General features: G+C 52.0%; 1 protein-coding gene across 2 annotated transcripts in view; it reads left to right on the top strand.

The window, feature by feature from the left end:
* Nucleotides 1–22,635, top strand: part of SLC9A8 (solute carrier family 9 member A8) — a 65,644-nt gene extending 43,009 nt beyond the window's left edge. The window contains exons 9-16 of one of the 2 annotated variants that reach the window (XM_071221737.1): nucleotides 1,380–1,485; nucleotides 8,126–8,242; nucleotides 10,485–10,567; nucleotides 12,937–13,048; nucleotides 13,702–13,922; nucleotides 15,761–15,816; nucleotides 15,933–16,079; nucleotides 17,054–22,635. In XM_071221737.1, coding sequence (XP_071077838.1) covers nucleotides 1,380–1,485; nucleotides 8,126–8,242; nucleotides 10,485–10,567; nucleotides 12,937–13,048; nucleotides 13,702–13,922; nucleotides 15,761–15,816; nucleotides 15,933–16,047 — 810 coding nt within the window. In that variant the 3' untranslated portion in view covers nucleotides 16,048–16,079; nucleotides 17,054–22,635. The remainder of the gene's footprint in view (nucleotides 1–1,379; nucleotides 1,486–8,125; nucleotides 8,243–10,484; nucleotides 10,568–12,936; nucleotides 13,049–13,701; nucleotides 13,923–15,760; nucleotides 15,817–15,932; nucleotides 16,080–17,053) is intronic. The other variant, XM_024559891.4, reaches the window with a different exon arrangement.
* Nucleotides 22,636–24,126: the final 1,491 nt, after the last annotated feature.

The raw sequence follows: 24,126 nt of genomic DNA, 5'->3' as shown, positions 1-24,126 counted from the left end.
GAGGAGGGTATTCATCACCTCCATCTCCAGCCTTTTTCTCCGGCCCCTTAAGGGGACCAGTGTTAGTCGGAAGTGGTGTGTGATGGAGAATTTTTATGCTTAGTTTTGGCTCCAGGAGCACTTTAATTTAAACTCAAAGATTTTTAAATTTAACATGTGAGATTCCGAATGCCACTTTTTAAAGCTGAAAGACCATGTGCACTGTTGGATATCGGGCCTGATTCCGGAGGCTTCTGAGTTCCGAGAGTATGAAAACTGCATTCAGATGATTTTCATTTTCTGCTGTCTCACTTTTCACATTAAAAAAACTGGAAATTAATTTCACTTGAAAATGTCAAGTTGAGAAAATCTGGAAGTGTTTATCTGGAAGGACCAGAAAAGAGACTTTCAAAGAGAGCTCGTCTAAGTTATTTGCTCTGATTTTTCTTGCTTAACAACCCATAAGCTTTTCCAGCCAGAGAAGGAAAGAGGCCTGTGGAGGCCGGCGACATCTTTATTGCTGTAGGAAATTCGTCATGGCCGTGACAGGAACAGGCACCGACCATTCCGGGCCAGCCAAGCCTGCGTCTCAGGGAGACGGCCACCTGGCCCTCCCCCACCAGCAGCGTGTCTCCCAGATGGCCGGAAAAGCCTCTTTCGCCTGTGACAGGCACGTTTGTCTGCCATCCTGTGGAGTTTTCCTGTCACCTCCCTTGTCCAGAAGTCTAAATGCTCTGCTGACTTGGTTGACAGCTTCTCATATTGCGCCAATAAACAGAACGGAGCAGAAAACTCTCACCAGCCTAATACTTCCCTCCATACTTATCTTTTTCTTATGAGGGGTGGGGAGCATCTGTGGCAATGAAGCCAGGCGCACGGGGACAGTGTTGGAAGATGTAGGGGACTCTCCTTTCCTAGGAGCGTGAGTTTGGACGGCCCCAGGCGGCTCTCCACTGGGGCATTGAGCCTCAGAGTCTGGAAACCCTGTTAGTTCACCTCATCCGATGGAGGAGGAGGAGGTGAAAGTGTGACAAGGCCCGGAAGGGACCCAGCTGTCCCCAGTCCGTCTGCAGCCCTCGCTCTGCCGCCCGCAGCCCTGGCACGTTGCCCACCTTCCAAGTCAGCGTTTTTAAAGGAGCTGACTGAGGTCGATTTTAATTTCCCCCCACTGTTTGTCTCAGGAATTTACATTTCTTAGTTTTGTCAGGTTCCCTTTCTTAAAACTACAGTCTCCCTGTGAAGAAAAAAATCCATGATGACAGATTTTCACGAGTTAGCTCAGAACATTCCAGAATCTTGTATCCATTGTTTAACTTAACGTATCTGGAAGGCAGCATTTGGTGACTTCACTAGATGTCCCATCCACGGTCCTTTGTTTTTCCTTGACAACTGTCATTTACGTGCTCAAGCACATTGACTTGAGGAAAACACCTTCCTTGGAGTTCGGCATGATGATCATTTTTGCGTATCTTCCTTACGGGCTCGCGGAAGGCATCTCCCTCTCGGGTAAGTGAACGAGAGCATTGACATGCTGGGGGGCGGGGGGCATGCTGTCCAGCTTGGGGAGAGGTTATGTCAGCTGGGTCACTGGCAATCACGAGAGACAGGCACAACTCAGAAGAGCTTAAGCAACCAAGGGAATCTCCTGGCCCCTAGGGATACACCTGGATGTAGACCTGGCTGCACCCAGGGCCTCAGGGTGTCACAGTCCCCTTTCACTTTAGCGGCCGTCCTGCAGCAGGATCACAGCGTCACTTCAGTTGTGCCTCTTTCCCGGAACAAGGGCTCCGAAGGTCCTTCCCCTGAGGATGGGGTCAGACTGCTGGGGGCCCTCCCTGGGCGCTGGCACCCTTGGAGCTGCATTGGTCACTGTAATGTTCTTTTTCCAGAACGTCACAGAAGTGAAATCATGTGGTGTGCAGTCGTTTGTGGCTTATTTCTTTTAGTTACCGTAACGTTTTCGAGCAACATGGTGTCTTGAGTGTATTGTATTCATCATCGTCTGCGTTCTGGAGCACGTGCAGCGTATTTATAACAGCGATCTGAACGCCCTTGTTTGCTAGTTCCGTCGTCTCTGTTGATTCGAGTCTGTTTCTGTTGATTCATTCTCTCCAGTTTGTTCATCATGTACCGCTGCCGTTTGCTTGCCTATTAATTTCTGATTGGATACCAGGCATTATGAACTTGGTTATGTTGTTGCTTATTAGATTTTAGTATATTCTTCACAGACTGGGATTTTCTTTGCCATATATCCAAGTTTCCTAGAGTCCATCCTTTTGAGGTTTACTTTTAACCTTTGTCGGGGCAGGTCCGGAGCACAGCCGTTCTGAGGACTCTGCCCCATGTCCCGTGTGTTAGGAGGTTACTCCACTCTGACCTGTGGGAACACGAATTATTCCTGGCCTTGCACGTGCCTGGGGAATTGCTCAGCCTTTTCCTCTTTAGTGATTCTCTTCCAGCCGCTTGTACTCTCACCCGTGCGTGTGCAGATCGGATTCAGTCTAGGATTCAAGGGGACTCGACCGCAGCTTGCGGGAGCTTTCAGTTTCCGTTTGCTTCTCCGCGCCGGTACTCTGCTGCTCTGTGCCCTCCAGCTCTCGGTCTCCCCTTCTCAACCAGACTGAGGTGGCTGGGCTGGGTTTGGGGGTCCCCTCTCTGAGCCTCAGCCTGGGAACCACGTCCAGGCGGTAAGCTGGGCCGGGGCCTGGGGTAGGAGAGGCCACCTTGTTTGTTTCCCGTCTATTGGGAATCGCAGTCCTACCCTGCCCAGCACCCAATCAGAAGACAGTTTTATTCAATATCTTCTACAAGTTTTCTAGCAGTTTATGGCAAGGCAGCAATTTGCGTAGCAATTACTTCTTCACAGGCAAAGCGCGAGTCCCCACGGGTTTTCAGTGGTTCCACTGAACAGAGTTTTCCACAGATCACTTTGTGGAATCACACGCGGGTGTTCTGTGAGCAGACCTTGCCAAGGAGAAAGCAGGGAGGACTCTGGCCGTTTTCACTGGAGAACTCATTGTAAACATCAAGGTTTTTTGTTTTCGTTTTTGTTCTTTAATCCCAAGCCAGTTTTCTCGGGACGTTTCAGCCCACTACCTGCCATTCACTTTCCTCTCCCGCCGTCCCAGAGTTTTGGCACTTACATAAACATTACCTGTGAATCACTTGGCTCTGGCCTAGCTATTTTTACCTCTTTTTTTCTAATTGCTCCCCACCCCTTGAGCTGAACATCAAGTGCCTGGTGGCAAAGATACATTTCATACATCCATTTGGAATTTGTGGTTAAAACAAGGGAGCATGTTCCTTGTCTTTTCTTCACAGAGGCAGTGTTTTCTGTTGGTAGGGGTTTCATTTCCTTAAGGACCTTTGCAGTTCTGACTAGAGGGGCCAAGGACAGCACATGCCAGCCCAGAACTCATGGTCCACCTCTGGGCCTTTGGGACATCTGCCACACAGTTTTCAGAGAAGGGGAGATGCCCCTGGCGTGCTGTGTGCGTTCCACCAGAAGAGCACGAACAGGAAAGCAGATGTCTCTGCTCTCTTCTCCCTCCCTCTCGTGCTCTGCTCTGCCTGACTCTCACGAAGGACTGACAGGGAGTGGGTCCCGTGGCCACTGAGCAGGACATTCTCTCCGCACCAGTCTTACACCCAAATCACGTGTTTAGAGCACAGTGCTTGAGGGCCCCACACTGACCTGGGTTCGAATCCTAGCGCCGCCTCTCATCAGTAGCCATGCGACCTCCGACAGCGGATTTAACCACTCTGAGCATGCTCACATCCCCTTGTAACACAAGTGCCACTCGCAGGCTGGCGGCGAGGGCGAGAGGGACCTATGCGAGTGGAGTCCTGACAGAGGCCTCCATCGTGGTATCACCGGGGCAACTGTACAGTTTCCCCCTTCTTTCCCAACACAATAAATTAACAGCACCCCCTTTCACTCACAAAGTGTCCTGGTTTCAACAGCAAATTGAACACTTGCCCTAATTCTTCCTTGGAAGCATTAGCTATTTTCAGACTCTTCGTTCTAATTCTATCAGTGCAGCCTGTTCCGATTTTTCATTCAAGCCAGTTTTGAGGGCTGCTTTGCCCTCTGGCTCTACAGGGCCAAAGATGCGTAGCCCTGCCCCTTGCCAGGTGAGCCAGCTCTGGGCTGAGGGAGGGGGACTGGGGCAGAGCCACACTCTCTCCAGGTGAGTCACAGAGAGGGGAGCTTTCAGGACATAACACTTCCTATAAAAGTAGGGAACCTGTCAGCCAAAGACGGGGTGCGTTGCCCGGCACCCACACACACAGGCCTATGCCCAAGGAACTCCTCTGCGGCGCCGCTCTGTGTTCACTGGTGGCGGGAGCAGTCTCCGGCCCTCTCTCACTGTGGCATACTGTGCAGCCGCTTCAAACGCAAATTTGTTCTATTTGCACTGACACTCCAAAATATATTGTTAAATTTGAAGAAAGTTACCATTCGTGCAGCCATTCGGTGAGTATTTATTAAAGACCCACCGTGTGCCGAGAACTGTCCTGGGTATTGGGCCACGGTGGTGAATGAGACAAGATCGAGTTCCTGCCTGCAGAAGACAGACAGTAAGCACATGAGCAGGCACACGCCGTAATCTCAGGCAGTGGGAAATGGTAGGAAGAGAGTAATGTGGTAGACAGTGGCTTGGGGCGGAAGCATCATGAGACGGTAGGAAGGTCCCGAAGAGGTGGCCGTGGAGCTGAGACCTGTGTGGTGAAAGAGCCAGCCCTAGGCAGATCTGAGGAAGGGTGTTTGGCAGCAGGAACAGTAGGTGCTAAGGGTGTCAAGATAGGTGGGAGGGAGCTAGGCAGGCTCCAGAAGAGCAGGAAGGCAGCGTGGCTGGAACAGCGGGGCAAGGACCCCGGCCCACCGGCTTCTGTAAGCCTGGGAAGGAGGTGGGAGTCTGCTAATTGCGCAAAGGCACGTTTGGAGGCCTTTGCAAAAATTGCTGGGCTAGCAGTACATGCCATGTATCTAATCGGATCCTGTTTATTACTTTTTAAAGATAAACTTGATAATGGCAGAGTAATAGAACTGGCAATCTGCATAGCAAACTGTTAATGGTAGTTAACCTCTGGGAAGGTGGAGATTCTCTTTATACCCCTGAGCCTGGGTGCTTTAGAGCAAAATTATATTTAGTATTGGGTAGTTAACAAAGAAAACTGACTATGGTTTGACTCAGCCTTCCAGAAGTACACTGTATTTGACCCACAGGAAGACAGGAAGCAGTGGAACTTGTACCGTGCTACCCTTCAATGTCTGCCTTTTGGTCTTGAATCCCTTCTCTATTCCTTATTGCATTTAGAATGGTGGATTTAACTGAGACTGGAAATGGAGTTCCTCCTTCCTCCCTCCCTTCCAGGAGACTGACTGTTTTGCTACACTCTTATTTGCCTCCTTAAATGATTTTTCCATCTAAAAGAAATGTGTCAGGAAGTCTTCCTTACAGGGCATTTTTACCCCTAGAAACGGGCCTGCTTGCGCCATTCCATCCACTAGTGTCTTTACAGCCTGTGTACCGGGTGGCAGCTACAGTGGACGAGGGAAGTCTGGGGGGTGGGGAAGCCGCCTTTGGCTTAGGGAGAGCACAGACGGCAGACACTTGAGCTGTCCCTCAGGCCTTTGCACCCACTGCTGACCTTGACTCTTTCCTTCAGCCCCTAGGAGCCAGAGATGCCCTGATCCCACGCTAGCCTGGGGTAAAGGCCAGAGGCCCATTTTCATCTGGTCTAATTTCATCCCCCAGACAGAGCCTGTTCATCTACATACAGAAAATCTTTAAACATTTGAATTAGCTACATCATTAAGTTAGCAGATTTCCCATAAGAAACAGATATATGGCATCTCTCAGAAAACCAGCAGGAAGGCTGGTCAGCCCGAGGCCCCATGCACAGGGCCGCCCTCCGCCTTGTAGATGGGCTCGCTTGTGCCTTCTTCACCCACGGGCTGCTCACCCACTCTATTTTAATTTTACTCTCTGGCCCTGGCTCTCCGGAGTGGCTGTTTAATGTCAGGGTCCGTGGGCTGTGACACCCTGTCTCTGTGGGCAGGACGGCCACATGGGGAGGCAGCTGTTCGTGTCACAACTTAAACGGGGCTCAAGCTCCTCTGGGGTGACTTTTCCTTCAAGGTAAGAACCCCAAAGTCTCAGCTTTGCTGATGAATGGGTAACCCTTCTCAAACCAGGTTGGTGAGACAACGCCCTTTGAAAGCCAGGAAGCGAGCACCTTTCCGCATTGGCCTGCTCTGCACGAGGCCAAGTGCATAACCACAGAAGTCTTTGCTGCCCTGTTCTCCTCCAGTCTCCACTGAGCTCCAGACTCAGGATCTGTCTCTCCACCGACTCCCTTTGCTTTGCTTCTTGATGGCTTATGGAAGGGTCAGGAAGGGCCAGCTTTCCAGGTGGTCACCTGCAGGATCCTACGGGAGAGCCACCAGAGGTTGGTTGTCGTGTGCGTGGTTTTTATCTCGCAGCGCAGTGGTTCCGAATGGCCCAGCCACAGTCTTCTCAGCGTTCTGCAGGAGCAAGTATGGAAGCCTCCTGCCCCCTGCTTCCCCTGCTCCCATCTTGTTGGGAGTGGCTTGTGGTCAGCGTCGCTGGAGTGTCCCTGTCCAGCCTCCTCCTTTCGGGAAAATGAAAGAGCAAAGAATGTGCTGTTTGCTCGGAGGGCTAGGAGATAAAATGTTCTGGCTTCCGCTGTCACTTGGGTCAGCACATGCCTTCTGGGCCAAAGAGTAGGGTCTTCCTATATCTTGTAGGGGATTGTTTATACAGGAAGCTTAGCCATTGAAATGTCCCTGATGTGGTTCTATGAATGTTCACCCTTTCATAAAGGTAAAGTTCACGATTAGTCCATGTTTCTACAAAATAACAGGAGTTAGAATTTTGCTTGTAAAGTCTGACCTGCAGTTCATATATATATATTTGTACATTTGCTTATTTAGCAACTTTATAAAAATGTCAGCATCCTTACATGAAATAGAGACCCTAGACAGGGAGACTCTGAGAGGAGACCTGCAGTGCTTCAGCCATGAGGGGGGCAACAGCCCAACGTGGAGACTTAAAACATTAGGAGAGAAGCCCTGGCTGGTGTGGCTCAGTGGCTGAGTACTGGCCTGTGAACAAAAGGGGGTCACAGGTTCGATTCCCAGTCAGGGCACATGCCTGGGTTGCAGGCTGGGTCCCCAGTAGGGGGCATGTGAAAGGCAACCAAACATTGATGTTTCTCTCCCTCTCTTTCTCTCTCCCTTCCCCTCTCTCTAACAATAAATAAATAAAATTTTAAAATACAAAATAAATAAATCAAAATGTTTAAAAATGTTAGTAAACAACAGAAGTTATAGACTCTCATGGAGGGCTTTAAGAAAAAGGCACTGCTTGTTATAATGCACCTCTCTATATTGTAAGCGTATTTCGTGGTGATTATAGGGGAACTCAAAATTAAGGAAAGTATTAAAAAGTAAATTAAAATCTACCGAGATCCTTACGCTTTCTGTCCCTCCTTCTGTCCGTGGGTGGCAGTGACAGCCCACGCCTGTCCTGTGATGGGCACTCTGCATGGCTGTCTTCATTGCTCTCCTAACAGTTCATGAGTGGGTACCATTGGTCCTATTGTCCAGATGAGAAAACTAAGCTCTTGCCACCCCAGCCCTTGCCCTGGCTGGTGTGGCTCAGTGGACTGAGCGCCAGCCTGTGAACCAAAAGGTCACTGGTTGGATTCCAGTCAGGGTACATGCCTGGGCTGCGGGCCAGATCCCCAGATGGGGGCATGGCAACCAATCCACATTTCTCTCACACACTGATGTTTCTTTCCTTCTCTTTCACCCTCCCTCCACCCTCTCTGAAAATAAATAAAATCTTCTAAAAAGAAAAAGAAAACGGGCTTGGCGGGGGGCTGGGGGGAACTTGGCCCGAGGTCTGCCAGCCAGTGATGAAGCTGCCAGACAGAGGGGGCCTTAGCATTTCTCTGCAGCCTCTGGGAGGCCTCAGGTAGTATTTTCTTTCCTTTTTTCTGAGAACACGTAACATTTTAGGCTGCAGGGACTTGTAGGAAGCGGGACCTACTATTTGTGGGTCACATGGTAGGCGCTCTTCTGCTCTGCTCACTCAGCCCCTTCGTCCCTCCCCAGGCATCATGGCCATCCTGTTCTCAGGCATCGTGATGTCCCACTACACGCACCACAACCTGTCCCCGGTCACCCAGATCCTCATGCAGCAAACCCTGCGGACCGTGGCCTTCCTGTGTGGTGAGTTCTGCCGTTCTGTGCTCTGCGCGGGCCTGCCCGCAGCTGCTCATCCCTCTCACCCTCTTTGAGGGGTTGAGGGTTTTCCTGGCAGAGAGGCAGGAAAACCCTCAGAGCCAGAAAATACACCCCCTTATCTTTTGGTAGTTACTCTGGCTTTTCAATTCCATAACGTAAACCTAATGCCCAACAAGTGGAACATCTGATGCCTGCAATCTTAAAACCAAAAATAGTGAAAACTCCTAATTATGAACATTTGAGACTCATGCATTTTAATGTATTAAAGTGACATTAACAAAAAACGTTTTCCTTTGGAACTGATATTGATGAGAGTTAGGGGAATAAAGACTCCATAGTCAAAACGAGAGTTTGGGAAGTCCTGGGGTAAGTAAAGTTTAACAAGTTCCTGAACCGCGAGACTTTTCAGCTAGTGTGCATTGTGAATTTCTGAGAGAGAAATGTAGTTACAGCGCTTCCCACGCTTGTCCACAGGCCCCTTGAAAGACAACTTGGGGAGGCATCGCTGTTGAGCTGGGGTACACCAGGATGGCTGCCGCCCGCCCCCCGCCCCACACGCATACCTCCTCCCTAGCTTATGCATGGGGGGTGAAGGGACCACGCACCCTGTCCCTTTGCTCTGGTGCCAAGTGTCCGAGCCCTAGCCAGCGCCATCAGCATCTCCCCGGTACTTCAGCGAGGCTGGTCTCACTTGGAAGCGTGAGTTCCACGCTGTCACGTGCGAGGAGGCAGGGGCAGGCTGTTCATTCCCTGGGTGAGGAGGCTCACACGTCACACAACTTGCCCACAGTCACAGGGCTCAAAAGTGACTCTGAAGCCAGGTCTGTCTCTTGCGGTCCAGTCGGTATTTTTCCCAGTGCACCCCTCTCAGAAAGTCACAGCTAAAGACTCTGACCTTGGCTCTCACAGGTAAAGGGTATAAGGCAAAACATCCATCAAATTCTGCTTGGTACCCAAGAGATTAGTGCATTTTAGGTTCCACAGCACCCACTTCCGACACAGGCGTGTGGAAAACAGGCCTGTGGATGGCATGTCTGCTGATGCCATCTCTGTGCAGAGCCGGAATTTGCAGCACGTCTGAGTGTACAAGGCTCGTGCCCTTCAACCCACAGTTCTACCGCCAGGAATGTCGCCTGTGCAGAATCACAGCGCCTGTTGTTTGTAATATTAGAAGTAGAAACAGCTGAAATAAGCAACAACAAAGGATTCATTAAATTAACCATGACATCCCAAACAGGGTGGGGCGGAGGTGCATGTACAGTTGTTTGTACGGAAACTAATACAATAAATAATAATAATACAAGAATAAACTGCTTTGCGTGAACCTGCTTTTGCCTACAGGAGTTATGCTGCCAAAGAAAAGCATAACATAGATCCCAGTGTGTTCTAAATGAGCTGATTTGGAAACATCACAAAAAGTATTTAATGGATCAGAAGGAAATTCAAGGAGGAGAGGGGCGGATCTACTGTCCAGCTGGTGACCTGTTTTAAAAATGTATACATTTGAGGAAAAACAGGGCCGAAATGCTTTTAAAACAGCCTCACTGTATTACGATGTTCAACGATTTAAAAATGGCCTTTTCTCCCTGGTTATGGGGCTGTCTGGGGGACGTCACAGTTTAAGCAGGGACCTAGTGCTGGAAACGTGCAAGGTGCTTTTCCTTAAGGTACACCCCCACTGCTTGTACAACAAGCGTACGTGTTGGACTCTCTGGCTTGTGGAGTGAAGCCAGGGGCTGGCAATGTGTCTCTCCCTGCAGACCCTGAGGGGGTGAGCCACCTTCTAAACCCGCGGTGGCGTTAAGAACGTGAGGTCCGTCATTTGGCTTGGTCCGCTCCGGCCAGGAAGATAGCAAAGGGCCCTTTCACACTAGTCACGTGGCCCCTGCAGCCATTGGCTCTGACTTCTTGCCACTTTGCCAGCAGTCGGCACCCTTGCTAATCGGTGTTCAGCAAGTGGTCTGGGTGCTAATTTGCATGAGTACTTGACAACTGCCTCACTAAATTAGGAGGCTCTGAGCAGCAAGCACATGTGGCTTGTGTGACAGAGAAGAGTGAGAGAATCGTAGGACAAGCTTCGCCAGGTATTGGTTGCAGGATGTCCCAGAAAATAAGCCGGTGTTACACTGCATTCCGACTGACTTGTGAACGTTTGCTTGCTTAACAATTTAGTCTGTGTTGGAAGAAATAGTCGGGGCTGAATAATCCATTCTTTGGTTTGTTTCAGAAACATGTGTGTTTGCGTTTCTTGGCCTGTCCATTTTTAGTTTCCCTCACAAGTTTGAAATTTCCTTTGTCGTCTGGTGCATAGTAAGTATTTTCCTCGTTTTTATTTAATTGCGTATTCACAGCTCAGTAACCACATGTTCCGGATCCATTTATGTAACTGTTAACTGTTCGAAGTCAACAGCTACATAGACACTCTTTTGTTTAAAGTTTCTTTTGTTAAAAAATCACAAACATACAGTAAAGGGATGGAGTTAAATGAATGAATATCCCCAGAAGAGGATTTTGGTTTCTTTTGAAATTTTAAATGGTCTTGAATGTTACAGGCTTCTTTTAAAAGTACAAGCTTATGAATTTTTATGGTAGGTGGTAAAAGCAGATTTCAGAATTGAATATGTATTTGAGCATAACCACGTGAAAACATTATGCATAGAAAAAAGAAAATATGTAAAGAAAATTTAGCCAAGTGTTCCCAGTGCTGATAGAACTGGGGATGATTCTTTTTCTTCTCCGAGTTTTCTGGGTAGCGTGTCAGGAGTGTATTTCTTACTGTGGCTCCCCCAGGCGTGTCCGTGCATTGGCATGACCTCGGACACTTGTATCAAGTAAGGATGCCGGCTCCCCCCCTGGAGCGCCACCCAGGGGACTCATCCCAGGTGCCGCTCACCATCAGGAGGGCTCGGGAAACTGTTCCGATTGCACTGGGGGTGGCAGGAGGAGACAAATTAAAATGCGCCGCTAAAAAAGGAAAGTAGAAGCTTAATTGTTTGCAGCAGAATCAGATCCTTGTGGAGAAAAGAACAGTTCAGCATCCGAGAGGAAGGCCCAGCTGTCCCAGGCATCTGACCAGTCGGGCGTTGAGCCTGGTGTCCCCGGGTGCTGTCTGTGCTCTGCATCTCAACAGGCCCCCCTGTGGGTCCATCCTGCATCCCCAACGTGATCTTTTTGTCCTCTTTTTAGATCCCATTGTAATAACGCGCTTAAGAAGTATACTTTACTATTGTTGAATTATCATAATTCATCTTCAGTTAACTGTTACCGCCAGCCCCACTTAACGAAACATGGCTCTCGGGAGGTGAACCTGTTATTGTGCACGGTCATCTGCCGGGTGCACGCCCCGGAGGCCTGCCTGGCTGGCGTATGGGGAACCCGAGACACAGAGGAGATGAGGAGCCCTCGGGAAAAAGATGGTTCTCCTTGCCACCCAGGTGCTTTCACCTGTCAGTCAGTAAGAGTGCGTAGCTTTTGTCACTGGTGTCTTCCAAATTCGGGTTTCAGGACAAGAGGACAGCAGCAAGGCTTTTCAGAAAGTATGACAGTCTTTAGGGTGGGCACTGGGGACAAGGGGCCACTTTTGGTCCAACTGAAACATGAGTGTGGGGGCGGAAGACTGGGTGCCGGCAGGTGAAGCCCAGAAGAGGCCATGTTGGCCGTGGGCTGGGAGGAAAGGAAGGAGGGAAGGGGGCCTGGAGTGTGACTCGGTTTGGGCCAGTTACTTAACCCCTCTGTGTCTCCCTTTCCTTGTCCCTAATATGGAGACAGTGCCACCTACTTCGTAAGACCATTGCAGGGATCCAAATTTAACAAAATGCATAGAAAATGCTCAGCACGTTGTCTGGCACGTAAATGTGAGATGATTGGGAGCCATTGTCAACTTGACCATCCAAGGCACACGCTCCGAAGCACACTCAGTTCGAGCTGGCTCAAAGGGTAAACTTGGAGCCTGCTTTATGTACTTGTGTATACTATCCTTTCCGAGCCTGGAAACATGGAAGTAAATTAATAAGGAGATCTAAGTACCCACTTAGATAAGATTTAAACTACATGAAGCTGTATTTTATTAAGACAAACATGCTTTTGGAGATGGTCAGCAACCAAAAGCCATGGCGAGCAGCTGGCTGGGTTGTGTGACCTCCTTTGAGGACCAGCCGTCGAGTTCCTTTCGCTCAGGGAGCAGCTTTTGTGTGCTGGCCCTTCCCAGCCTGTCCTCCTTCCCCTGAGGAGTAGGCCCCCGAGAGAGGCAGGGACCCCTTGTCTGTCCCTCCAGAGCTAGCCCTTTGGGAACGATCAGCACAGCCCCGTCCCAGGGCGGAGCACCTGTGGAGGAGTTAGGCTGCCCTTAAATTAACCTCCGGGTGCATCTGCGTGGCCCCTGGGCATTCAGTTCTGTTCTGCTGTCATCAGTAAAGCCAGCACCGGCACCTGGTCAGTCTGCCCCTTCTGACTGCTGAGATGTAGTGTACAAACTTCACCTTTTCCCAGACACGCAGAAACCAGGCAAGGACAGCCCACCCAGCCGGGTTTCTGAGTAGTGTCGTGTTGCTCACGCCTTTTGTAACCGAGAGAATGCTCTGCTTGGAGTGGGTGTGCTACAAGGCCTGCGTGAGCTGCAATGAGCTTCAACTTGAAGCACCAGAGGTTTCTGTCTAAGACTTGTCCGTCGCTGTTAACAGGTGCTTGTGCTGTTCGGCAGAGCGGTGAACATTTTCCCTCTCTCCTACCTCCTGAATTTCTTCCGTGATCATAAAATCACCCCGAAGATGATGTTCATCATGTGGTTTAGTGGTGAGTCCAGCTTTGAATGAACCGTGGAGGGAAGATGCCTCTTGCGAAGGTGCACGCCATGTAGAGGGCACATGTGGCCTGCTGGAAACGAGTGTGCTTCGGGAGCCCATAGTCACTCAGAGCCCCAAGCCCATTGGTGCTGCCAGGAGCTGCACAGCAGGGGGCGCTGGACCTGCCACTTCCTGTGCTGTTGCCTGCAGGCTGGGTGGCCCTGGGAGGACGCAGTCTCTCAGTCTCCTGAGTGGATTGTGGGGAGTAACAGGACCTGGTTTACAGTTTCCTGTGAAGAGCAAACGAGGCCGCGTGTGCAGAGCGCTCAGCACGGGCCCTGCGTGTGCAGGGAGGGCCTGGTCTGCATGCACTAGCCCTCGTGTTTCTAAACGTGAGCGTTGGGCTGGATAAATAAGTGCGCATGCTATACTTCGCAGCCTGCACAGGGCAGCTCACGTGATCTGCCCAACCACGCTGTGAAGTGGGAACGGAGGGGAGCTTCCCCCGGGCCCCACTTCTCTGCGGCCTGCTTTTCTCCCACCCTAGAGCCTCACGGGATGTTTGTGCTCTCCAGCGAGATAGGGTAGGCTGTCCGACTGGCCCAGAGAACCGGGTCAGGGTGCCACTCCCCTCTCCTCTCACGCCCTTCACTGTCCCCCCAGGCCTGCGGGGCGCCATCCCCTATGCCCTGAGCCTACACCTGGACCTGGAGCCCATGGAGAAGCGGCAGCTCATCGGCACCACCACGATCATCATCGTGCTCTTCACCATCCTGCTGCTGGGCGGCAGCACCATGCCCCTCATCCGCCTCATGGACATTGAGGACGCAAAGGCGCGTCGCCGGAACAGGAAGGACGTCAACCTCAGCAAGACAGAGAAGATGGTTAGTGCTTGGTGGGCCCGGGGTGGGGTGGGGCAGAGGGTTGGTCCCCACCAACTGCCAGGAAATGGGGAAATGAGACACAATTTGAGGATGCTCGGCACCTTTGCACGCACACACGCACACATGCACAGGTGCAGTTGCCCAAGCCGACAAGGAGGTCGAACCGAGGTTCTGAAGCATAGCTCTTGGGTGGCTTATTTGCCAGCCTCGTGGCCTGGTGAAGCCACAGAGGTCGGAAGTCGTGGACAGGGAGCGTGGGCCTGTATCAGACTCTCCCGGCAACACTCCTCCCCTGCCAGTAACCGCCCCACCCCATCAGGGCTGGAGACTGGAAGGTTTCAAAACCACATCATTCCCAGTGCTTCCCGAGAGCTTCCTGTGGGGGCCTAAGTGGGGGAAGGTGGTTTTGATGAGAGGTACCCCATCCTGAAGCCAGTCAAGGGCCTGACTGGGGACTGGGGTTCCCAGGACCCAGCTGCAGTAAGCCTGGGGCCCCATATCCCTGCCAACCTCTGCCTCCTCTGAGCCACCCTCCTGCCGGTGGATTGCGCCCCCCTCAGGCCCCCTGTGCTGAGCTAGACTCTCTGACAGGCACAGAGGCTGCCCTGGCCTCTCCCGCCTTTCTGCATCGGCTCCCCTGCTCCCTCCCCACACACAAATTTCCATAAATGCATCTTTTTCTAGTTGCCTCGGTAGTTTTGGTCACAGATGGCACAGAAATCCTCAGCCAGGAGACAGGGCAAGGGGATGTACTGCCCACTTCTCACACGGGAAGTCGGGTCCGGGCTGTGCTGCGGGAAAGAAACCTTCAGAGGACCCCGTGCTGGGCCTCCTCCCTCCCTCCCTCTCAGTGGCCCTTCCCCCACCCCTGCCCACCCACCTCGGTTTCACCGAAAGCTCTAGTGTAGGCCTGAAACCCGTCAGTGGGAGTCAGAATCGGTGCAGGTCTCCAGGGTCCTACAGGTCTGGGGTGGGGCTGGAAATAATGTGCATGCCTAACAGGTTGCCAGGCACTGATCCTGCAGCCACACTCGGTGAACCAACAAAACCCCGTGCCCCCCCACCCCCACCCCCGGGCTCTAATAGAGGCAGGGTGTTTGCTCAAAGGAAGCACATGCAGTTGAGGGAATGTTCTGTGGCACAGGCACAGTGCTTGAGTCTCCTTGGACTGTGGCAGGACGCCCGATGACCTGCAGGAAGCAGAGGCTCTTGTCATGGCCCTCGTGCAGCTGAGAGCACGGAGGCACAGAGAGGCCCCTTCACAGAGCCAAGGTCGCATGGAGTCTAGAGCCTTCACTCTTCATGGTCCACTGGAGGTCCCCAGGGTGGGCTCCTGGGCCAGCAGCATCATGAGGAACTTGTTAGGAATGCAAATACTTGGGCCCTCTCCCAGACGCCCTGAATCAGGGACTCTTCGAGTGGGCCCAGCATTCTGGGGGCTCACAAGCCCTGTGAACCAGCGCAGGCCCAGCCAGCAGGCTGCAGCTGCAGAACGGCTCCTGCAGCAGAGCAGCGCACAGGCGTTCGGTCAGGTGCGGCCACCTGCAGAGGCTGGGGGCAGGGCTGAGCAGGGGCAGGACTGAGCAGGTCCAGTGAGTGTGAGGCCCACTTGCTGTCCAGGCCTGCTGTGCCCCGTGCAGGTGTTCTCATCATTCCTCCATGGTTCCTGCTGGGATTGTCTGTGTGTCTCATCTCCTCACACTGCCCTCTCCCCGTAGAAGTCTCCTGGAAGCTTACAAACCAAGCCCAGCCCCAGCCCAGAACTTCTGATATATTCCCAGTTCTGGTTTATTCCTGGGTATCTGTCACGTTGTTACAACCTTCCTGCCTCCCTGCAGGCTCCCAGGAAGCCCCTTGCTGCCCACAGACACACTGCATGGATTTGGAAGTACAGGTGGGGCTGGGGACACGGGTGGCCAGGGGTGAGGGCTGCTAGGTAGGCTGGGTGGTGCAGGCTGCCAGGAAGATGCCAGCCATCTGCTGGCCCTCATCTGCCTGCCGTCCCTGCAGGGCAACACTGTGGAGTCGGAGCACTTGTCGGAGCTCACGGAGGAGGAGTATGAAGCCCACTACATCAGGCGGCAGGACCTCAAAGGCTTCCTGTGGCTGGATGCCAAGTACCTGAACCCCTTCTTCACGCGTCGGCTGACCCAGGAGGTAGGACACAGGCCAGTGCCACACAGCTGGGGGTCCCGTGCCTTCCTCCCTCAGAACCAGCACTGGCCAAGGGGGTGGGGGAGGGAAGGCTCACATGCTGTGAGGGGGAGGGGAGGCCGGGCCACCAGCTCCTGCTTGGCTCTCCTTCCCAGGATCGCATCTGCTGTTTTTCCTTTGCCGCCGGATTTAGTGCTAGTTTAATAATAGACTTGTTAACACAGTTTGCTTTTCCTGGATGATAGACTCGGGACGTTGATCGGCTACCGAATCTGAGCTGAGGAATTTCAGACATGCCAGGGCTGCAGGCAGTAGCCCAAGGCTCAGGCTCTTGTTCCATCATTCCAGGCACTGCTGGCTTCTGGGTGACAGAGCGGGCAGCAGTCTCAGGGGCCAGCTTGGGCCTGCTTTGCTGAAGCAGTCACCCTGCCCTGTGCAGGCCTTCAGGGTGGGGCGGGGTTCTTCCCACTGCCACCCCTTTGTTGCTGCCCCCTATTTCCCACCACGCGGCAGTCCCGATGCGGTCTGTGAGCTCGTACTACTAGGAGCCGCACCAAACCGCACCAAACGGTGTTCACATTTGCTGCAGCTCATCCTCCCAACAATCCCAGCAGAGGCGGCTGTTCTGTCACTTGAGAGCTGGGAAGGCTGCGGCCCAGAGGGCTAAGGTAGCCCCCTGAGGTCACACAGCCAGTATGAGGCAAAGCCGGAGGAGAGCCCAGGAGTGTCTGATTCCAGAGCCACAGTTTTTAACATCTTGCCACCCTGTCTCCCACTCCTCCTGTTTCTGAGTGACACCTCCTGTTACCTCCACCCCCACAAAGAAGAATCCCAGCTGACTTAGTTCATGCTTTGAAACTATGTGTGGCCGTGGCCCCTGCCTCCCATATCCCTACAGGTACAAAGCAGCTCTTCTCCCTTCCTCGACCCTGACCCTGACCCTGACCCCACTGGCTGGGTTGTGTCTCCTGCCTCAGGACCTCCACCACGGGCGCATACAGATGAAAACCCTCACCAACAAGTGGTACGAAGAGGTGCGCCAGGGCCCCTCTGGCTCCGAGGACGATGAGCAGGAGCTGCTGTGACAGAGCAGCGCCTCCCCCTGGCCCCCAGGATGGACACCCAGCAAGGGCCCCAGGGCATCTCTTCAGGGAAGATGAGAGTCCAGGGCAGCTAAGGCGCTCGTCACCTGGACCATCCAGGCCTGTGGAACCAGCCGGCTTCTGAAACACGCCTCTGCTCCACTCCTCACCGAGCCAGACCTTGCTCACAGTGTCGCTCCCAGCTTGCAGGTCAGAGGGAACACCTGTCTAGGTAGAAGTTTCCTTTTGCTTCTGTAGCCAAGGCAAACAGTCGTTGGTCCAGCCGAGGCCCCTGAGAGGAGGAACCCTGCTGTGGAAGCTGTCCTCACTGGGTGTCCCCGGGGTGCTGGTCTGCAGTCCGCCATGCCCAGCTTCTGCCACCACCGCGACCCCCGGAGTGAGCAGGGCGAGGAGCCCGCTGCTACTTGCCTCCCCCTCCTAGAGGCTCCTCAGGCCCCTGCAGCAGCAATTCTGACCTAAGTGGCAGGCCCAGAAACCTTGAAAACCTCACACTCCCCTTGGTGATGTTCCTTGTACACCCCGAGAAAGAAAAACCGAGTGACCTTTTTCTTCTGTACCTCTGATTGGCACCTCACAGGCTGTCCCCCTGGGTGGCAGGCAGCCACCACCTTCTCTGGGAATACTGTGAATGTTTACACTGGGAACCAGCACGCAGGCACAGGCCCTTCCCTGGAGCCCCTGCGGAAGCTGCCTCCCTGGGGCTGGGGGAGTGCCTTTTCTGTGGGGTCAGACTGCCCCCTAGAGGGAAGAGCTAGAGGTCCAGCGCTTCCGCGGGCCAGCAGCCACTGCCTGATTTCCTTTCAACTCATGCACTTGAACCAGGTGGTGCAAGCCCAGCGGTCACCTCCCTCACTTTGATTCCCTCTATTAGATGTCCTTGTGTGTCCAGAGGCTCTTTTTCCTGGGCTGCACGGGGCCTGCCAGCCTCTTACCTGCGGCCACCTTCACTGCTAATCGGCCGCATTGCCCCTCTCTCCCAATTCTCTACTCTTGGGTGCCACCCATGCCAGGTCCCAGCTCACCCACACATGGAGACGGGTCCAGAGCCTACTGCCCCTCCCCACACTCCAGCCAGATGCACCGATCCTCGCCTGCAGTCCCCAGGCAGCCACTGTGACCCCAGGACCCACCCGTCCTTTCACAGAGCGCTGGCCCTCTCCCTCTCACACCCCAGGGTTCCCAGCGGCCAGTCACATCCAGATGAAACGGAGTTGCTGACTCCCACGCCCGCTCCTCGCCTGCCCTGTACCAGGCCTCGTGTCTGTCTGCCTGCCTTTGCCCATCTCCAGGCTGTTGGCAATTCCCTCGTGTGGCTCAGGGTCCCAGCTGGAGCTGGGACGTGTCACCCTCTGGGTGGTTTCATTCACCGTGTGCACACCCTTGGCTTTCTGTGGGGACCCAGGGAGCCAGCACGTCCATCTCTTTTGCCTCAGGCAGCGTGGCTCTGGTTGTCAGGAAAGACTGATCTCGGGCCCTTTGTGGACTCGTGCGTCCAGCCCACGAAGCCGGGCCCCTCCCCCAGCCCCTTCCCTTTCCCTAGACGTGTAAGGCCAGTCAGGCAGGAAGCACGCGGTTTCCTTTTTGTGCATGAAAAGTAAATTTGTACTTGATAGAGCTAGAATATGATGTTTGTTTTTGTAATCTCTCTTCTTAACCCCATAATCTGAGGCAACAGGTTTCTTTTACGCTACCTGATACCTCACTGGAGGGATGATGTGGGCATAACTCTGGTCTCATCATTTCCTGTTTCCTTTTAGTGGAAAAGCGAGAGGGGGGACTTTTGTCCTCATGAGGCGGGGGTGGGGTGGGCCAGGGTATGAAACCAGATTGTTTCTCTCACCCCCAACTCACAGGTAGTTTTAAGACTCAGAATCTGATCTCAGAGGCAGAAGCTGCATTGCAAACTCAATAGCTTGCCAGAAAAAAAAATTTTTTTGGAGTTCAGAGAGTAAGCAGTGAAGAGGTTCTTTTCAATTCAGACTGGCCCTTGTCACCAGGTCCTGCCTGGCCTGCCACTTTTAGCTGAGACCTGAAAATGACACTGGTAGAGAAGCGTGGGGGGGCTTGGTGGAAGGCCTCAAGGCTTGGCTGTGTGGGGGTAGGGGCACCTCCCCAGCAGGTACCAGCACTGGTCTGGGTCTCCCATGGGCCTCTTCTGCCCCCTGCTGGTCTAGTGAGGGCTCAGCCTGGAAGAGCATTTCCACGGAAACGGGAGTAATCCTCGTTCCTCAGTCATCTGTCTGGCTAGTCACCTTTGGAGCAGGCAAGTCTACAGAGACATATTTTTCTGGTGGATTTTTTCTAATGTCTTTGCCTGAGAATCATAACTTCCTGCTGTCTACCTTTAGCATATCTAATAATTCTATCATTTGGGGTAATAGATGCCTATAAGATTTTTTAAAATCCAGCACAACTGTAACTTCTCACATACTTATTTTCTTTGAGGTCTGGGCCACGGGACAGCAGAGCTACAGACAGCATGTAGAGAAAGGGCTAGAGTGTGAAGCTAGTGCCTCTGGGGAAGCTGGCCATTCAGCCAGTGAACTCAGGAGGCGTGCCTGGCCTGGGGAGTGGGGAGCAGGACGCACCCCTGGTGTCCCCTCTGCAGTGCTGTCGTTGCAAGGCCCCCGGGAACCTTGAGGCTCAGGGGGTGAGACCTCCCAGGGGAAAGAACTGGCTCTTTCTAGGTCTCCAGAGATCAAGTTTGGGCTGGCCAGGCAGGAGGTGGCTCAGGGCCACAGTCTGGTGCTCAGACACTCAGTCCAGAGGCAACATGGAAATGCTCCACCCCCAGGCCGGCCACCTCTTTTCACAGTGGGCACGCTAGGCAGGCCCTGGCTGCTGTGAGGCCCAGGGGAAGGGCCCGACCCAGAGCGCTGGCAGGCCCTCAGCACCCCAAGTCCCCCCAGATAGGCTGTGGTTTGCCTGCAGATGCCTTTGTGTGAGTGGGGACCCTTCTTGGAACCCACGGCAGCGGTGCTATCAGCAAGACTTGGCCTCACACGGTCTCGGTTCCATATTCCCACAGAGGCCCACACATCTGGCAGGGTCCTCAGCAGAGTGGCCACAGACAGGATCCTACTTCTGCTTTGGGGGAGACAGCCAAGGTGGTGGTCAGCTTCTCCTCAGCAGGTCATGGCTGTCAAGTTACAGGCAGGGCCTGGGGTGCCACGGTCTTAGGACTGGCCCTTGATTCAAGCAGGAGAAGGGGTCTCTCGGTAGCAGTGCTCTGCCACTGATTAGAACTTCAAAGGCAGAAGAGGAATGGTCCTCCCCCACTCCCTCCAGAAGGCAGGCCTGTGTTTCTGCTGCTGGTTGGTAAGTAGGAAATCAAATGTGAAACATTCCTAGTACAGCAGCCAGAATCATTAAGTTGTTCCTCAAGGCCCCAGGTCATATGTTTTATTTTATTTTATGTTTTATTTATTTTTAGAGAGAAGGGAAAGGAAGGAGAAAGGGAGAGAAACATCAATTGGTTACCTCTTGTATGCTCCCTGACCAGGAATTGAACCAGCAACCTTTCACTTTGCAGGATGATGCCCAGCGGAGTCACACCAGCCAGGGCCCTGGGCCATGTGTTGTAAGTAAAAACAATATGGCCAGAGTACAGGTGTGATGGAAGAAAGTAGCCACACGCCCTTCCTTTTAGGTTCTTGCCATTTCTCACACCAGTGGAGTTAGATACTCAGGGACCTCATTGGACATGTGACAAAAGAAGGAAGATTTTCTAATTTCCCTGATGCAAATGGGGAAGAAAATAGGTCTTTGCTTAGCAAAAAAAAAAAAAAAAAGGCTACAAAAATGTAGTTGGTTTGCATCGTGGCAAAGTGAACTACTTGCTGGTGGAGGGCCAGCCAGCTGGTTAGACCTTTTTGGAGGACACCATGGGGACACCTTTCAAAAGCCGGGAAATGTCCTGTGCCTTGACACAGCATTTCCCTTCAGAGGACAAAACAAGTGTGCACAAAATTTGGCCCCGAGGGTAGTCATCTTGGTGATATCTATAATGAGGAAAACTTGAAAATAGCCTCTGCCCATCAATAGGGAATTGGTGAGAAAAATAATAAAATACCAGCGATTAAAGATTTAAGGGTGTGGAGATGTTTACAGTGTATTAGGCCAGCATCTTACCGTCTTTAGAGAGAGAAAAATTTCATCCTCTCTTTAAATGTTTGAGATTCTAAAATGACTAAAAATGAATCAAAGTAGTAGAAATCTTGCATGTTTTCTTAAAGTACAGATATGACTCCTCAAATACCCATTAATCCCCAAATGTGGCAGACCTGTAGGTTGCCCACCCAACCACCATTTTCTACTCTGGGCCCTGTCTCTTTGCTAAGAAAACCCATTTTGGGGAGGATAACGGGTGACCACATGCATCAAGGGGAAAGCGGGCCCATTCCCAGCCCAAGCCATTCCAGGTGTTCCTGGTCCTTCCACTCCCCTTGCCTAGGGATGGCGGAGGGATGGGCCTTTGACCCAATTCTGGCAGCAGAATGAAGCAACGTCTTAGGGAATTTCTAGAAGTGTTCCCTCACTCTCACAAAGACATTCAAGGAAGGGAAACACCCTCTTCCCACTGGTAGCCTCTGCCTCCCATAATGTGATGGACGATGGGAGCCTGGGCCCACCGTGGCTGTGTTGAGACTGCGAGGGAAGACCTCACAGCAGGCTGAGGGTGGCGGAGCAGACGGACAGAAGGCCCGTGAGTTTTCAGTGACGCGGTTGGGCCAGTGAGTTCAGCGGTCCTGGAACTGAACCCCCTCCAGATTGCACTGTGTGAGATAATGCGTGTTCTTACTGTCTGTGCCACTTGCAGTGGGGTCTTCTGTTAAAACGAAAACAACCCTGATGCGTGCCTGCATCGGTGTATGTGCATCAGATGCCTCTAAGGATGAAATCTGTAAGGATAAGGCACCAGGTTTTAACTTTGGTTCTGAGTAGAAGGATTATGGGTGACTTTAAATACCTTGTTTATACATATATTTTTTATTTCTTTCATAAAGAAATAAAAGGAACACAAGTGTGTTATTGCCACTTTTCAAAATGTGATTACAAGTGAAACCAGGACTAGAGGAGCAGCACATTCAATGCAGAGATTCGATGTGATTGATACAAAGGGCAATAGGAAGTCTCATCCTCTGGTGACAGTCCCAACTGACAACATGACTTGGAAGAGCACCTGGCAAAGCCCAGGACAGTTACAGATGCCTGTCCCTGTTTGCCCAGCTGTCCCTCTTCTGGGCTTATGCCCTACAGAGCAAGGTTGGTAGGCCATTGCCCGGGGCCAGCCCTCCCCTCCTGCTGCTGTGCCGCCAGAGAGCTAATGGGTTTTAACATTTTCAAATGGTTCAAACTTGAAAACTTTTTTTCAGAATATTTCATGGCATATGAAAATTACATGGAATGTAAATTCCATTGTCCATAAATAAAATTTTGAATTTTTAATTTAAAAACTATGGAAAATGGTTTTCTCTCATTATATAAGTACCTACTTTGGGGGAGGGGGGTGGGTGGCTCTTAGCTCCCAAAGCTGAAAATATTCACTGTCTGGTCACTTACAAAAAAACTTTACCCAGCCCTGGCCTGCTCTAGAGAAATTCTTACCCACCAGGAGACACCTACAAGAGTATCTGTGACAGCAAGATGTTGGGTACATCCACGCTAAATAAACGACTGTCACTAGGAGAGCAGATAAACTTTGGTACAATGGTGCAGTGGAATATATGCAGCAGTGAGAACGGATGGGCGAATGAATGAAACTAGAATGAACACATCAACATGGGTAAATCTCAGGAAGTTGAGGGATGGAAGGAGGGCAAGCTGCAGAAGATACAGTATAGGAAGTACCTCTGGACCATGCCGAACGATGCAGGGAAACAATGCGCGTGGGGATGCTGACGAGAGCAGTCAGAGTGTGAAGAAAGGCGGGAAATGTCAACAGCAGGACCCGGGCCCCTCTGGGGTAGGGGAGGGAAGGTGAGGAACTGCATTTACACCACATCTCACCCACCCTGGCTTCCCCTGTATCCCTGACATTTCATTTCCCCATAGAGCAGCGAGCAACCAGTTCATCACCCGTGCAAACTGGCAAATGGCTCCTCATGCCCCCGGAGCTCTGTCCGTTGCCCCAGCTCCGGTGAATAACTGACACTCTCCAAGGGCCACCCCAGGCCCGCCATGCCCTCACGTCAGTCAGGATCAGCTTTAGTCATGGGTGGCAAAATCAAAATGAGTAGTGGCTTCCCTGAAGTCCTTGAGGGCCAGGGTTCTCAGTGTGGGGGAAAGACGGAAACTGTGGTCCTGAATTTTAATTGAACATACAAGCGTGGACTTGTATGTTGTTTTTTTGAAATGTCAACCTGTTCCTACCTCTGCCCACTGCAAACGCCTGTTTGAAGAGGTAGAAGCAGTGACCAACCCAGCGACAATCAGCACCCTGAGCGCTTAGACTACAGTCTCCCAATGTCATTTCCCTGTGAAATGACATCTTCCCTGGGTCCCCAGGACTCTTTCGAGAAACACGATTCCAGGACTCAGGCAGGACACCCACAAGATGAACCTAAAGCACTTTGTCATACTGGATAGTGAGGAAGCAATCAAAAATTTCAAGGCCATGTCCTGAACGGGCTCCTACTGGCCAAAGATGGGAATCTGAGCATCAATGACAATAACAATGCACACTGAAACACTTAGAATATACTGAAATCAGTGAGTTCATGATTAAAAATTAGTCACTCTCGGGGATTCTAAGACATCAACTCATTATTCTAAGTGAATATAAAGAGAAAGAAGCAAGCATTTATCCTGTCAGGCGATGTTTCTCTCTCAAATCAATCAGTAAATTTGTTTTAAAGGCAGCTTTTACTCCGGATGGCCATGTGTCTAACACTCAGGGCTTCCATTACGGAGAGAAAGGGTGAGTGGGGATCAGGAGTGGACTTGCA

The sequence above is a fragment of the Desmodus rotundus genome, chromosome 6 (genome assembly GCF_022682495.2).
Source record: "Desmodus rotundus isolate HL8 chromosome 6, HLdesRot8A.1, whole genome shotgun sequence".
NCBI classification, from domain to species: domain Eukaryota; kingdom Metazoa; phylum Chordata; class Mammalia; order Chiroptera; family Phyllostomidae; genus Desmodus; species Desmodus rotundus.
This window is presented reverse-complemented; position numbering and strand designations above follow the sequence as displayed.